The 12,591-nt window shown below is 36.7% G+C and overlaps 1 protein-coding gene across 1 annotated transcript in view; it reads right to left on the bottom strand.

Annotated features, from left to right (window-relative positions):
- Window positions 1-12,591, bottom strand: part of col7a1 (collagen, type VII, alpha 1) — a 102,045-nt gene that overhangs the window by 45,007 nt on the left and 44,447 nt on the right. Inside the window, exons 55-73 of the mRNA XM_015389397.1 lie at window positions 12,476-12,520; window positions 12,355-12,390; window positions 12,211-12,252; window positions 10,644-10,724; window positions 10,452-10,487; window positions 10,318-10,353; window positions 10,089-10,169; window positions 8,383-8,418; window positions 7,902-7,973; window positions 7,769-7,813; window positions 7,391-7,426; window positions 6,180-6,215; window positions 5,566-5,670; window positions 5,425-5,490; window positions 4,634-4,669; window positions 4,493-4,528; window positions 4,354-4,401; window positions 4,206-4,241; window positions 2,565-2,690 (exon numbers count right to left, since the gene is read on the bottom strand). Coding sequence (XP_015244883.1) covers window positions 2,565-2,690; window positions 4,206-4,241; window positions 4,354-4,401; window positions 4,493-4,528; window positions 4,634-4,669; window positions 5,425-5,490; window positions 5,566-5,670; window positions 6,180-6,215; window positions 7,391-7,426; window positions 7,769-7,813; window positions 7,902-7,973; window positions 8,383-8,418; window positions 10,089-10,169; window positions 10,318-10,353; window positions 10,452-10,487; window positions 10,644-10,724; window positions 12,211-12,252; window positions 12,355-12,390; window positions 12,476-12,520 — 1,035 coding nt within the window. The remainder of the gene's footprint in view (window positions 1-2,564; window positions 2,691-4,205; window positions 4,242-4,353; window positions 4,402-4,492; window positions 4,529-4,633; window positions 4,670-5,424; window positions 5,491-5,565; window positions 5,671-6,179; window positions 6,216-7,390; window positions 7,427-7,768; window positions 7,814-7,901; window positions 7,974-8,382; window positions 8,419-10,088; window positions 10,170-10,317; window positions 10,354-10,451; window positions 10,488-10,643; window positions 10,725-12,210; window positions 12,253-12,354; window positions 12,391-12,475; window positions 12,521-12,591) is intronic.

Below are 12,591 nucleotides of genomic sequence, written 5' to 3'. Positions count from 1 at the left end.
TATATATATTAAAAAATAAAAAATATGCTAGGTAACATTAGGACCACCTTGGAACCAAACAAAGACAACAACATACAAACTAATATAACTCGAGCTGGATTTCTATATACTAGAAATCCAGTTTGGGGTATAGTTAGTTAATGTTTCTTAGAACATTGTTTTGGGTTTATGAAACCATATGCATGAAAAACTCTTCCGAAGAATCCCCAAAATCCTGCAGTATCATGCATTGCCATGTTGTTGTGAGCTAGATTGATTTTCGACCTTAATCAGAGTTTATAATGAATGACCGTTGCAATGCCCAGTCCTGCACAGCCACTAAACTCGTTTCACTAATGACCAGAGCACTCTACCAGAAGAAGCACTAATTAGCAGAATGTGACAAATACAGCCGCCTGCTGCTAATCAGGAGATTGCAATTTACAGATGGCACACAGTTTGCTTCTTTTTGATGCAACTCAGGTCAAATCAGCATCCCTCTGATTCATTGGCGTAACGACACAACAATAGAAACATCAGTAGGCAACACTATCTGGGTGGGCCCCATATGAAGTACAATACTTGATAAAGGTTCAGGATGCAGTGACAGTTGCATAAATCAGCCAAGAAGATACAATTATTACAATTATTATTAGTCACACGGAAAAAGTGTGACTGCGCACCTTGAATGTAACCATTGGTGGCAGCGCACCACCACATCCACGGAAACATGTTGATGGCACACCATCCATGTCCATGAATACGCATTTGGTTTACCGCTACACATCCATGAAAACATGTAGGTTTACGGCAGACAAGTCATAGGCAGAAATCATAAAACCCAGGAAAAAATCAGACGAGCCAAAACCTCAAAGCGTGTATTTTAAATGTTATCACTTTACACAGTACTGACAAAATGAGCATGCAGACGCGCAACAGACCAATCCAGGAACCCACTAAAACTAGTCATCCTACTACTGTGGTGTGTTGCCAAAATTTCTCTTAAGTAATGAATTGTTAATCTTTGAAACATGCAGTCATTGATATTTACAATACTAGTCATTCAAAAACATTGTCACTAGTTGCAGGTTAAGCTTATGTCTGAAATGCCTGTGAAACATTCATACAAATGCAATATTATGTAATAACCGATTTATTATCAAGCACCACCCAACTCTCCCTTCATCATGAAGATGTGCACAGTACTATGCTGTCGTTTTGGCATATCTGCATTGAAATGCCATTTAGAAAGGTTTTTCAAACTTTCCATAAAGACATATAAAAGTAAAACACAATGAGCACAGGCACAGATTTTAAAGCACATGAAATTTGAAAAAAGAATGTAACTACATCCATGCCCGTCTACATAGTGCAATAAACTCACCCTTTAGCTGAACATACTTCAGCAACGTCTACCTCTCCCTCTTCCATTCTTTGAAAGAACATGTTTATTTTCGCAGTTTTTTTCCGTTTTTCCAGCAGCTCTTCTTTCCTTTTTCTTTTCTGGAATCCGCTTAAGTACTTCTTTTTGGTATCCATCGTCACTAACGCATTGTACGTAGCGGTTATGGTTTAATCTACGCACTGGTTTTAGTCTAACTTGATGCGTCGTCTTGCACGCTGCATCCACGTTACATTCGTAATATGTTCAATCATTTCATCATAATCCATAACCCATAATTCTAAGTCATAGTGTAAAAAGTAAAATACTCAAATACATTGTTATTAACATAGCAAATAAAAGTACCACTGCTTTGCTATTGGTGTCATGTTTAAACGGCTCACCATCATCTTGAAATCAGGCATGTGTGGCGGTATAGATACGGTCCGGTCAGTCACTTCAGTATCAGGTGGGTTTAAGAGGAATTTTCCACACCATTACATCTGCAAAGAGACGTCCTAGTGTACAACTGCGTAGGGGACCAACCAGGTGTAAGTGACGGGGCCCCTAAGAGGTCCCTAAATCGTGAGCTAACCCTGTCTATTTTTCAGTTGGACCCGTCCACACCAGAACCCCTGGGACCAGCTGAGCTAATTCATTTCAGTCGCATTGTAGCTTAATGCATTGCTAAGTCATAATTCATTTTTCACCAAAAGCTAAATGAAACTTCATTGTTTTGACTGCAGTTAACATCTCTGCATCAGGATTTGTTCGCATTTTATCTGCTGCTATTATAATGGACACTTTCAAATACATTAAGCCTTAAACTTTGAACATCCCTCAGACTTTGAACTGACTCTTAAACCCCTCTTCCCCTTTTATTTATTTAATTTAGCTTATTTTCTGTAGTGTTTAGTGTTTGCTTAGTTATTAGGTATAATACTTTGTGATCTTAGTTAATAAAGGTAGCATTGTATAACGACACTTCGATTGTCCTCCCCACATATAAAAAGAAAATGCACACAAAAACGTTCAACTGTGTATGTGACAATAACTCCTCTTTAGATGCCTGCTGTATTAGGCATAGTTTCAATCTGCTGTATACCTTGAATGTATTTCCTTCAACAGTTTGAATATTGCACAGGAAGTGATAAAACAGCAGATGTAATTCCTGAGGAGCTGAGCAGGTCTTAGTCACACTTACATCTGCTCCAGATGGTCCTCTTGACCCAGGTTCCCCTCTGTCTCCCTTTTCACCCCTTTCAACCTTTGGCACTGCAGGAGATAGAATTGTGTCCTTCCTGTCTACAAGCACCTTCAGATCAGATACCTGTACACAGATAAAAGTGAGCGTTATACCAGCAGAGGTAAGTTCTAATGTTTCTGATCTCACATAAAGGGTCATATCAAATTTACGTCCACAGCTTCAGAAAAGCATTAAGCTCCTTTAAGCCATACAAATTTAGTGACTAATTACCTTATTTTGGATTTTTTTGTAAATCAAACAGGATCAAAATAAATACATACATACATACAATACATAATATACATACATATACTGTAATAACATTTTATCAAAAAGGATTCTGATAATATTCTGGTTAAGGGATCAATCTTTTTTAAAGGACTAGTAGATTTGGATGATTAGTTTCCTGTAACAGACTCAAGTTTTAAGTGTCCCAGAAGTTTACAGTTAGCTGATTTTATTTAATAAAAGTAAGTTTGGGAAAAGCAGACTGATAAATTCAAGGGAAGTAAAAGACTTTCAAGGTCAAAATACTGTATTACTATGCCCACTGTTGTGTAATATACATATAGTTCACCACTGACATCGAATTTGGCCCTCAGCATTATGCCACCACCATGTTTGATGACTGAAACAGTATTCTTAGGTTTTTTGAGTATTACCCTGACCCTTGGAATATTATTTATATGCATTGTTGTAAACTAGCTCAATCTTTGTAGTGTGTGAGCCTAGAACTTTATATGAGAGGGTATTTATGTTTTTCATTTGAAAAGGATTTTTTGGGGGGCTTCAAGGAAAATATTCCGGAGAAGAAGCTTATTTTCTAACCTTGATTTACATTGGATAGTGACCCTGTGTTTTCACAGTAATTTGTATGTTTGCTTAAAAGCCGAGTCAGTGACAGGAAACCAACCTACTCAAGTGAAATCTACTATTACTGATTTGAATAGGGGACAACCAGTTAAACGGAAACTTGCAGATAGATACAAAAAGTTTGTGGTGCTTCTAAAATATAGTTTCTTCAAATGTTAGCAGCAGATAATGTGGATTTTTGGGCCTGTACTAATAATAATATTTGAACTTTATTGATCTTACATTGGAGAAATTTACCTCTGCATTTAACCTATCCCCTTGGGGAGCAGTGGGCCGCCATAGTGGGGTGCCCGGGGAGCAGTTAAGGGTCTTGCTCAGAGAGCCAGAGTGGCAGTCTGTGGGAGTGGGGCTCGAACTCAGAACCTCAGGATTCCAAGCGCTATGCCCTAACCACTAGGTCGCCACTCCCCCCACAGTCCACCCACAGTCATAATTTTAGACTTTGACTGGATTTAATAAAAGCCGCAATAATTACAAATTTGTTTAACTGTTGCTAAAGATTATTTAAGATGTGTTTTGTTTTAGTAATCCATCTTGAAATAGGCTATAATTCAATGCATCATTAAGGAAACAAACCTTATATTACATATAGTCAATAAAAATCATATGTAAGCCTTTGCATAGTAAAAGTTAACATTTACTTAGTACGGTAATTTAATATTTGCCTGTTCGAATGTCTTTAATATACTTTGATTTTAAGTAAAAATTCAAGAAGAAGAAACGTACCAGTATCCCAAGGCCCGTCAGTGCTTTTTGTACATCCTTTTACAAAGACGACACACACAGCATTAAAAACAGAGGCATTAATATATAAATGCAAATACAAACAAAGACAGGAAATCAGGAACTCTAATTCAATGTGCCGTCATCGTACCACTGCTGTCCCAGGTTTACCAGGAGCCCCATCCTCTCCCGGGTCTCCCTAGGCATAAACAATGTATACAGAGGTCAATGCATAGATGACGAAACCTTGGTTTTAATGGTTCTGGACATAAACATCAATTCAGACTTACAGCATCTCCCTTAGGACCTGCTGGACCTCGCTCCCCCTGAAAAAACAATGAGTTCATAGGAGGTCATAAAACTAGGAGCTCATAAAAGTAGATGGCACATTTATTAATTGACAGTGAAGAGTAAAAATCATAGCTTCTTACTCGGGCTCCCATAGCTCCTGGAATTCCAGGGACACCCTGAAAGGCATTGGAAGGGAAGTGAGAATATGAAGATGCTAAGAGGGACAAATTATTCAACAGAGGCAGGTATAGATGAAACCTACATCCTGAGACCCACGTGTCAAAGAGCAAAACTGTTAATGATAACATTGCCACAGTGTAAACTACTGCAGCAGGTGGGGGCCTGAATCGTGTCTGCTCCCGGTCTCTTATTGCACAGGAAGTTGTTGGTGTTATATATAGAACAGACACAAACATATTAAAGCTACATTTTATCTTCTCTGACATTGCTCTCCAACTGAGATGTCTGAAAGTACAACAAGCTATACATTTAAGCAAAGATTTTGGACAAAATTTGCTGTATGACATCTAAAGCATGAAGATATTTAACTTGGAATTTTGCCATTTTATTTAGGCAAAGAGAAAAGGACAGAATTAAACATACAAATCTGAGCTTGCAAAATGAAGGTAGCAAATGGATTATTAAAATATTAAAATATCAATAGGTGTGCCTGCCATTATAAGTTATACCTGTCTCTTAATCATTATTAAATTACACAATTCTAAATGATAATGTGCTTTTGTAAATATGAATTCATTTAGTTTTAACATGGATGAGGTGAACTTAGAGCTATTCCCAGGAAAGAGTGTAAACAGCAATATATAGAGTCCTCATGATAGTTTATAGCCCAAGGAACTAAAGTAAACCGACTTTTCTGAAAGTGGGCTGAGTTTTAAGATTCTTTTAAAGAATTTAAAATTCTTGTACTCACTGGAGTCCCTGGAGGCCCCTGTGGACCCGGAATGGGTGCAGCTTCAGCCCCTTTTACGTACACAACCTGAAAGAAAACATTTGAATTTGTCAACATACCAATTCCTTGCTTTTAATTTTCAGTTTTCTTTATGACTCACACCTGTCCAGGAGGGCCAATGCTGCCAGGCAATCCAGCAGGCCCCTGGGGTCCAGAGGGGCCTGGAGGCCCTGCAGGCCCACGGTCTCCTTTCTGTCCATCACGGCCCTGTAAAAAACAAAGCAAAAAAAAAAAAAAAACAATGCGTGAACTTAACACCCTTATCTTGGTACTTTCCTACTCAAAGCAAGCTAACGTATAAAAATCAAAGCAGGTGGCTTCTGCCATCCCTCCGCTGATGTTCAAGAGATAATTAATATGAATTTGCACATGAAATACAGCACTGTGACATTTGGTGCCTCTCTGGAGTCCTCTCTGAAGTGGCACCCCCCTAAAGGCTAAGCTTGATCAATAGCAGCAGATGAACCTATATGGATGGCTTTAAGAAGCCTATTTATTCAGCAGAAGATGAAAATTAGATGTCAGGGTGAGAGCAGATTGGGCCTGATAAACATACATTAGAGGAGTAAGTAATGGATAAGAAAGAAGTCTGCTATGGAATAAAATGATAACAAAAACACATAGTGGGGATGGGAGAGAGACTGATACAGAACAGAAACAATCTATAAATTATAGGATTAAACAAGATATGAAAAAAATGGTTTAACCAAACTGACATCTCTCCCAGCTGCCCCGTCTTCTCCTTTGTCACCCTGCAGAAAAAAAAAAAAACAGCAGAGTCAAATCCCAGTATTTCAAACAAGCTTCAATAACGAGTACACAAAAACACCATTTTTATTTTGTCACATTTTGACGAATGAAAACAAAAACATGATATATTTAATGTGATTTTGTGCAGCACAAAATATTATTAACATAATTGTTAAATGAAAAGATAACAATTAATCTTTTTCCTGTTTTTTTTTTGCAAATAAGAATCTCAGAGATGTGGCGAGCCCTTGTTTTTAATGCCAATTAGTTAATACTTTGAAGAACCACCTTTCACCCCAATTACAGTTGTAAGTCTTCTGGGGATTTTTCCCTTCAAGTTTTACACTTTCAAAAACAGGATTTGTTGCAATTCTTTCTTGCAAAACAGCTCAAGTTTGAAGGAGAGGATCTAGGAAAAGCAGTTTTCTGCTCCAATAATACACACGACTTTGTCTCCTGAATCTTCTAACCTGGCTTCAAGGATTGCTGTGTATTTAGTCCCATCCATCTTTCCATCAACTTCACAGTGGGAATGGTTTCTTCAAGATAAGGTACAGGAAGGGTTTCTGAGGCCAGTCCTAGAGAGCTACTATCCTGCAACTTTCAGATTCCCCCGCCTTCAACTGACTGGATAACAGTGCTTTTTAGAGCTGACATGCTGCTGAGGGAATTCAAGCATTTAAATCTCCCTGTATTGTATGTAATCCCAAAAGTGGGATTTTGAATCTTTCTTAGTCTTTCATAACAAAAATGTGACATTCAAGAGCAGTTAGCTTGCTTGTTCTTAAGGGTATTAGTGTAAAAGGTGGCTGAATGCTATCATCATACACTTTTCAGGTTTATGCTGTAAATACAATGAAAAAAACATACATCACTTTGCATAAACTTTACATTTCTTACATACTGTACGTTTTCAATTGCAAAAAAAAATAAATAATCCAGATTAAATAATATCTTGTTTATATGAATGCCTTTGCAATAGACTATTTGCTTGAGCTGGATTTATGCATTTAAATGTTGCAAAGATGTCCGCTACATAAATTCATTATAGGATTTCATTGATACTGTGTAGCAGTTTATCTTGAATTTGTTTTCATTTACTGAACTTTTGAACGCTCTTTTGCTAAATAATAACCTGCTGGGGTCAGATAATATAAATTCATAAACAGCCACAGACCTTTCTTCCATCTTCTCCTGGCACTCCATCCTCACCCTGTGTGACAAAAAAATGCATTATATTCTGAATAATGGCAAGTCTCCTGCTGGCACACTCAGCTCTGCAGTTCCAGTGGCCCGCTAAAGGCAGTCATTATGCAGCAGACTTTATAATACATATCTGCACAGCTTTTGATCCTCCATAGAGTAATGGAGCAGTACGTGAAGCCTATTAGCGAGAGAATAACTAGAGGAGAAGTATGCTCATAACTCACAATATTTATACTCTTAATGAATCATATCAATCTCTGTAGCAGTCACATTGGTAACAAAAACACATTTCATCTTATCTGAGAAAATTATAAATTGGTTATAACGTATCCAGTTTAGGAAGGATTACCATTTTTCCTTGAGGACCAGGTTTGCCATCTTCGCCTGCTTTACCCTACATAATGAAATGGCTCAATTAAGATAGATGGGATTCATGGAGATGACATGAAAACAAACACGTGATAAAGATAATGAGTACTGACAGGTATTCCTGGATTTCCTGGAGGACCAGCTGGCCCCCGAGGACCCTGTTCTCCTCTCAGTCCTGGCAATCCCTACAACAGATTACATTGGGAGAACAATGTAAAAGACAAATATGCACAAATTTTAGCATACGTCAGCAGCTGTATAGGTATCGTGGTTCTGCAGGAATCAGTTTTCTTAACCGTGTGCTTGAAGCTTTTCAGGACCCAAAATCATTATTACTGTCAATATTACATAACAGTCTCCTGTGAAAGCGGACAAAGACATGTTTCCTTATGGCTGGCTTATGTAACAAGTCACAGGAGCAGAGAAGGAATTTTAACATCAACACAGCACCATCTGCTGTATGAATGCACCAAGTTCACAGACTTAATTTCATGGAACGGTTTATACTGAATTCTAACTGAAACTATCAGAAATTAAATACCTTTCATAAAAAAACAAAAATGAAAACATCTTTAAAAGAAAAAGAAAGCTTACATCTCTCCCAGCATCACCTTGTTTTCCAGGATCTCCCTGTGAAATAAGGAAAACATTGCACCATCAAAACCATATACAACTTATAAACCATTATCTTTCCTTTCAGAAGTTGGTGTTAAATCAGAACTTGCATTCCCTTTTTTTAGGTCAGTTGGGATCACAAACATAGTAAAAATATAAGTGCTAGAAAAATAATATATACAAATATTCAGAGGTTTTTCACACTTTCTTACTATTTAGGGGGGGGGTTCCTTCTAAATTTTATGGCTTTGTTGAAGTGCTTTTCATCTCCTTTTACAAGCTTCTACCAACAGTTTTTTTTGGCAGGTTGACAGATTTCTTTCTGAGAAAACTGCTGTAAATAAGCCAGATTAATAGGCCGCCTTGCTCAGTCACTGGGTCAGCTCTTCCCTCACATTTTCTATGGTAATGAAAAAAAGAATAGGTGATGGCTGTTTTAACAACATCACTTTAAGACACTTTATAAGTTATTTGGTTATGCAATTAGAGTCATTGTCTATTATAAGTATTCATTTTTACTTCCTTGTGGATATTAAATATTAACTTAGTATGTTCCCAAAATGTTCTATCCTTATGGTGCTATCTAGTCTGTGAAGTACACAAATTGTTCCTGCAGCTAAACATGCTAATTATAGGATACTGCAATCCCTGCACTTTACAGAATGGGTTGTGTTCTCATTTAAATTCAAACACTTAACTGTTAGCTTCATCAGACCACAAGATTATTCTCGAAAATTAAGATATTTGTGTCCTTTTGCAAATTATACAGTAGCAGCCATTCAAAATGGCCCTTCCCCGTCAAATGCCAGCCCAATAGCAGCCTACTCCGCTGCAACTCCCAGCAAAATCCCCTCCAACTTCCAGCCACTGGCCTTCTCCTGGGCATGCATTTTTTTTACTCTGACTCTACCCTTTCACTCAATTACAGGGTTTGACCAGTAGATGATGCTTCTCTTTAGATCTTAATGTCCACAAATCATGACAGAAAGAATATATTAGTACAGAAATTGAAGTTTAAAAAGGAATTGTAGGGGACTAGCCAAGGGCCCATCAAGGAGACTGGGAAAATTTTAAATGGCTACTCCTGCAGTTTTTTTGTTTTGTTTTTTTTATGTGGTTTTTTTAAGCAACAACTTCTCACTGACTGGCCTTCTAGTCCATGCATTAAGAGGGCATACTTTGGACAAACTTTATTCAGTCTTTTGCGTCTTTTGTGGAATTAATTAATTTCACACACCTAAAAAAAAAAAAGATCTCCATAAAGTAAATTAAAAAAAATCACAATAATAAATTTTGTACCTTTTTGAAGCAATAAAGATTGAACAGTCATGCACCTAGAAATTTTACCCAAGGAAGGACCATTCTCTTCTTGACATCTATGCATGTTTTGTTTGGTTTGTTTTCTATTACATTGTCTCTTAAATTAAAGCATTCAACTCTAATGCTGAGATCCATCAATAATCATTCAAAATTGAACATTATTATGTTATTTAACAAATAGACATTATATACTAATTGATCAAAAACAATAAAACTTTAGTCTGATTTAATGCCTGACAGTGAGAAATATTGTTTTATATCTTGTTGCTAAAGTCTGTGTAAGCAGCTGGTTTCAGCTGTTAAGTGAATAACTTTTACTGTAATGACTTCAATAAATTGGTTAGATATGTAAGAAGGTAGGTCACCCTTAGTCCGGGGGGTCCAGGAGAGCCTGGTTTACCATCCAGACCAGGACGGCCATCCAGCCCAGAGGCTCCTCTTTCTCCCTGTCACAAAAAGAAAAACAGTCATTAGTAGGTAATGGTGCTTTCTGTTCTGGGGCATAAAAAACACATTTGCTGCATAACAGGATGAGCGCAAGATCACTCCAGTCTTGATTATAGAAATATCTGTGTTAAAATTGCGAATGCAAACCTTCTCTCCAGGTGATCCTCTTTCTCCCGTGTCACCCTGCAAATATTACAAAAATATTTTTTAGTATTCATCAAAAAAAAAAAAAAAAAGAAAGGATTAGTTACTATAATAACTCCAGTAGAGAGGACGCTCACTTTTATGCCTGCAGGTCCCCTAAGTCCCTCTGGACCCTTTATAGACAGAAGAAGATCAGTTATTCACAGCAACTCCATACAAAAAAACAGTGTGCATACAGATGCAATTAAAACATATTTGAATATGAGTGGAACTATTATAAATAAAAAATTAATAAAAATGTATAAATTAATTATAAATAAAAAACTCACTCGCAGTCCTGGAGCTCCAGGAGTTCCCGCTTCCCCTTTCTGACCTTTGCCGCCATGCTCTCCTGGGTCGCCAGCATCACCCTTGAGTCAAAATGTTATAAGGTCTCTAATATGTGCTACTGCAGATTTTAACCCTTACCAAAATGCCTTTAAAAAGTATTCCTCCCCAATGAACTACACATTGTAGAAAATGTCAATGTGGTTAAATGTAATTTTATGTATGGCAGTATTGTGCATTATAATGAAGTAGGCTAATACAAACACAATGCTTGGTTTTCAAAATATTTAGGAACAAACACAGTTATATGATGATATTCTCTATAGAACCACCCTTGGCTGAAATTTTATAAGCATAGACACTTACACTCCTCAAATGATGAGAGAAAAACACAAAATGGTCACAGAAATAACTTAAATCTAATAACAGTAACCATAAATAAAAGTTCTATGAAAATAAACAAATGCAAATCAGACATTGTTTTCATCCCAGAAAGATTTTAAAAACACATCTTGTGGCTTTGTTCCTGCAAAGATTTGTGGAATGCATGAATAATAGTTGTCCTTATGGCAAAGAATGAACGATTTTGGAATTTGGGTTAAATGCAGAGATTTCATTTCGTTGCTCTGTACTTGAAACAGTGTAATGACAATAAAAGATGGAGAAAAAAAAAAAGAATTGGACGCACCGGCACTAACTTGCTTGTAAAAAGCAGTGCCTTTTATATTAGTGGAACAGATACTATTTAGTATTAAAGCTAATTTTGACCAATACTGTTAGTATGCTGATACATGCCGTACATCCCTACTTAAAATAGCTTATGCCACCTGATGTGGGGTATCTGAAGTTCTTCCAGAACCACAACTTCTCCTGACTGCTTCTCTGAATGATGCTTTTCTTGCCTAGGTTTGCAGGAGTTCTGTAATGTTTGTTATTTTTAGATAACAGATAAAGACTGACACATTCAAAGCTTGAAATGTTACACTTTTATGACCTCATGTTGCTTTAAACCTCTCCATTTTATCCATGCTGTGTTCCTTGGTCTTTGCGATGCTGTGTGTTTAATAATGTTCTGCAGCAACCTTCTAGGATCCTCACAGAGGACTTCAATATACACATAAAGAACTATGTGTTGTAATTATGTGTTTTCCAGTTATATCACAGTTGAAAGGAAGTGATACAGAAGCAGAACACATTTTTTGTGGTTATTATTTTTACAGAAAAAAAAATATATAAAATATATATATATATATATATATATATATATATATATATATATATATATATATATATATATATATATATATATATATATATATATATATATATATATATATATATATAAATATATATATATACTAGAATGCTGCCTTCTATGCCACAACTATGCAGTAGCTTGCATTACTCTATCGATCGATTAAAGTGGCTAAATAAAACTCTAATGTTTTGAGGTATGAGTACTATCATAGATGTTATATTCTTATATGTATATATAATGTGTGTAATATAATCTGTTCCCACAGGACATTTTTATGCACTTAAACTTAAATACACATTAAAAGCACAAACCTTCTCTCCTCTCTCTCCTTTCAGCTGACCCTGTAGCTCAGCCTGTTAACAAACAGACATGAAATATCACATTAAGCTTTATTGTCCAATTTAATCAGTTTTTGACTTCCAAACTGGAAAAAAAAAACTCAGTGAGAAGCTCACAATTTGTCCTGGTGGCCCTGCAGGCCCTTGAAGTCCCTTGAAGAGAACAAAGTGCAAGAATCTGTTGAGTATAGATCTAAAGGTAAATGAGCAGATTTCAGTATTAAATAAGACAGCCTACTTGCTCTCCCTTCTCTCCTCTCGGTCCAGCGGGTCCAGGACTGCCCTGTAATCGAACACAGATCAATAAAGGCAGTGAGTGGACAGCCTTTCGGGTGGTTTAATTTTATTCAGCAC

The sequence above is a fragment of the Cyprinodon variegatus genome, unplaced genomic scaffold, assembly GCF_000732505.1.
Source record: "Cyprinodon variegatus isolate N-32 unplaced genomic scaffold, C_variegatus-1.0 Scaffold457, whole genome shotgun sequence".
Classification (NCBI taxonomy): Eukaryota; Metazoa; Chordata; class Actinopteri; order Cyprinodontiformes; family Cyprinodontidae; genus Cyprinodon; species Cyprinodon variegatus.
This window is presented reverse-complemented; position numbering and strand designations above follow the sequence as displayed.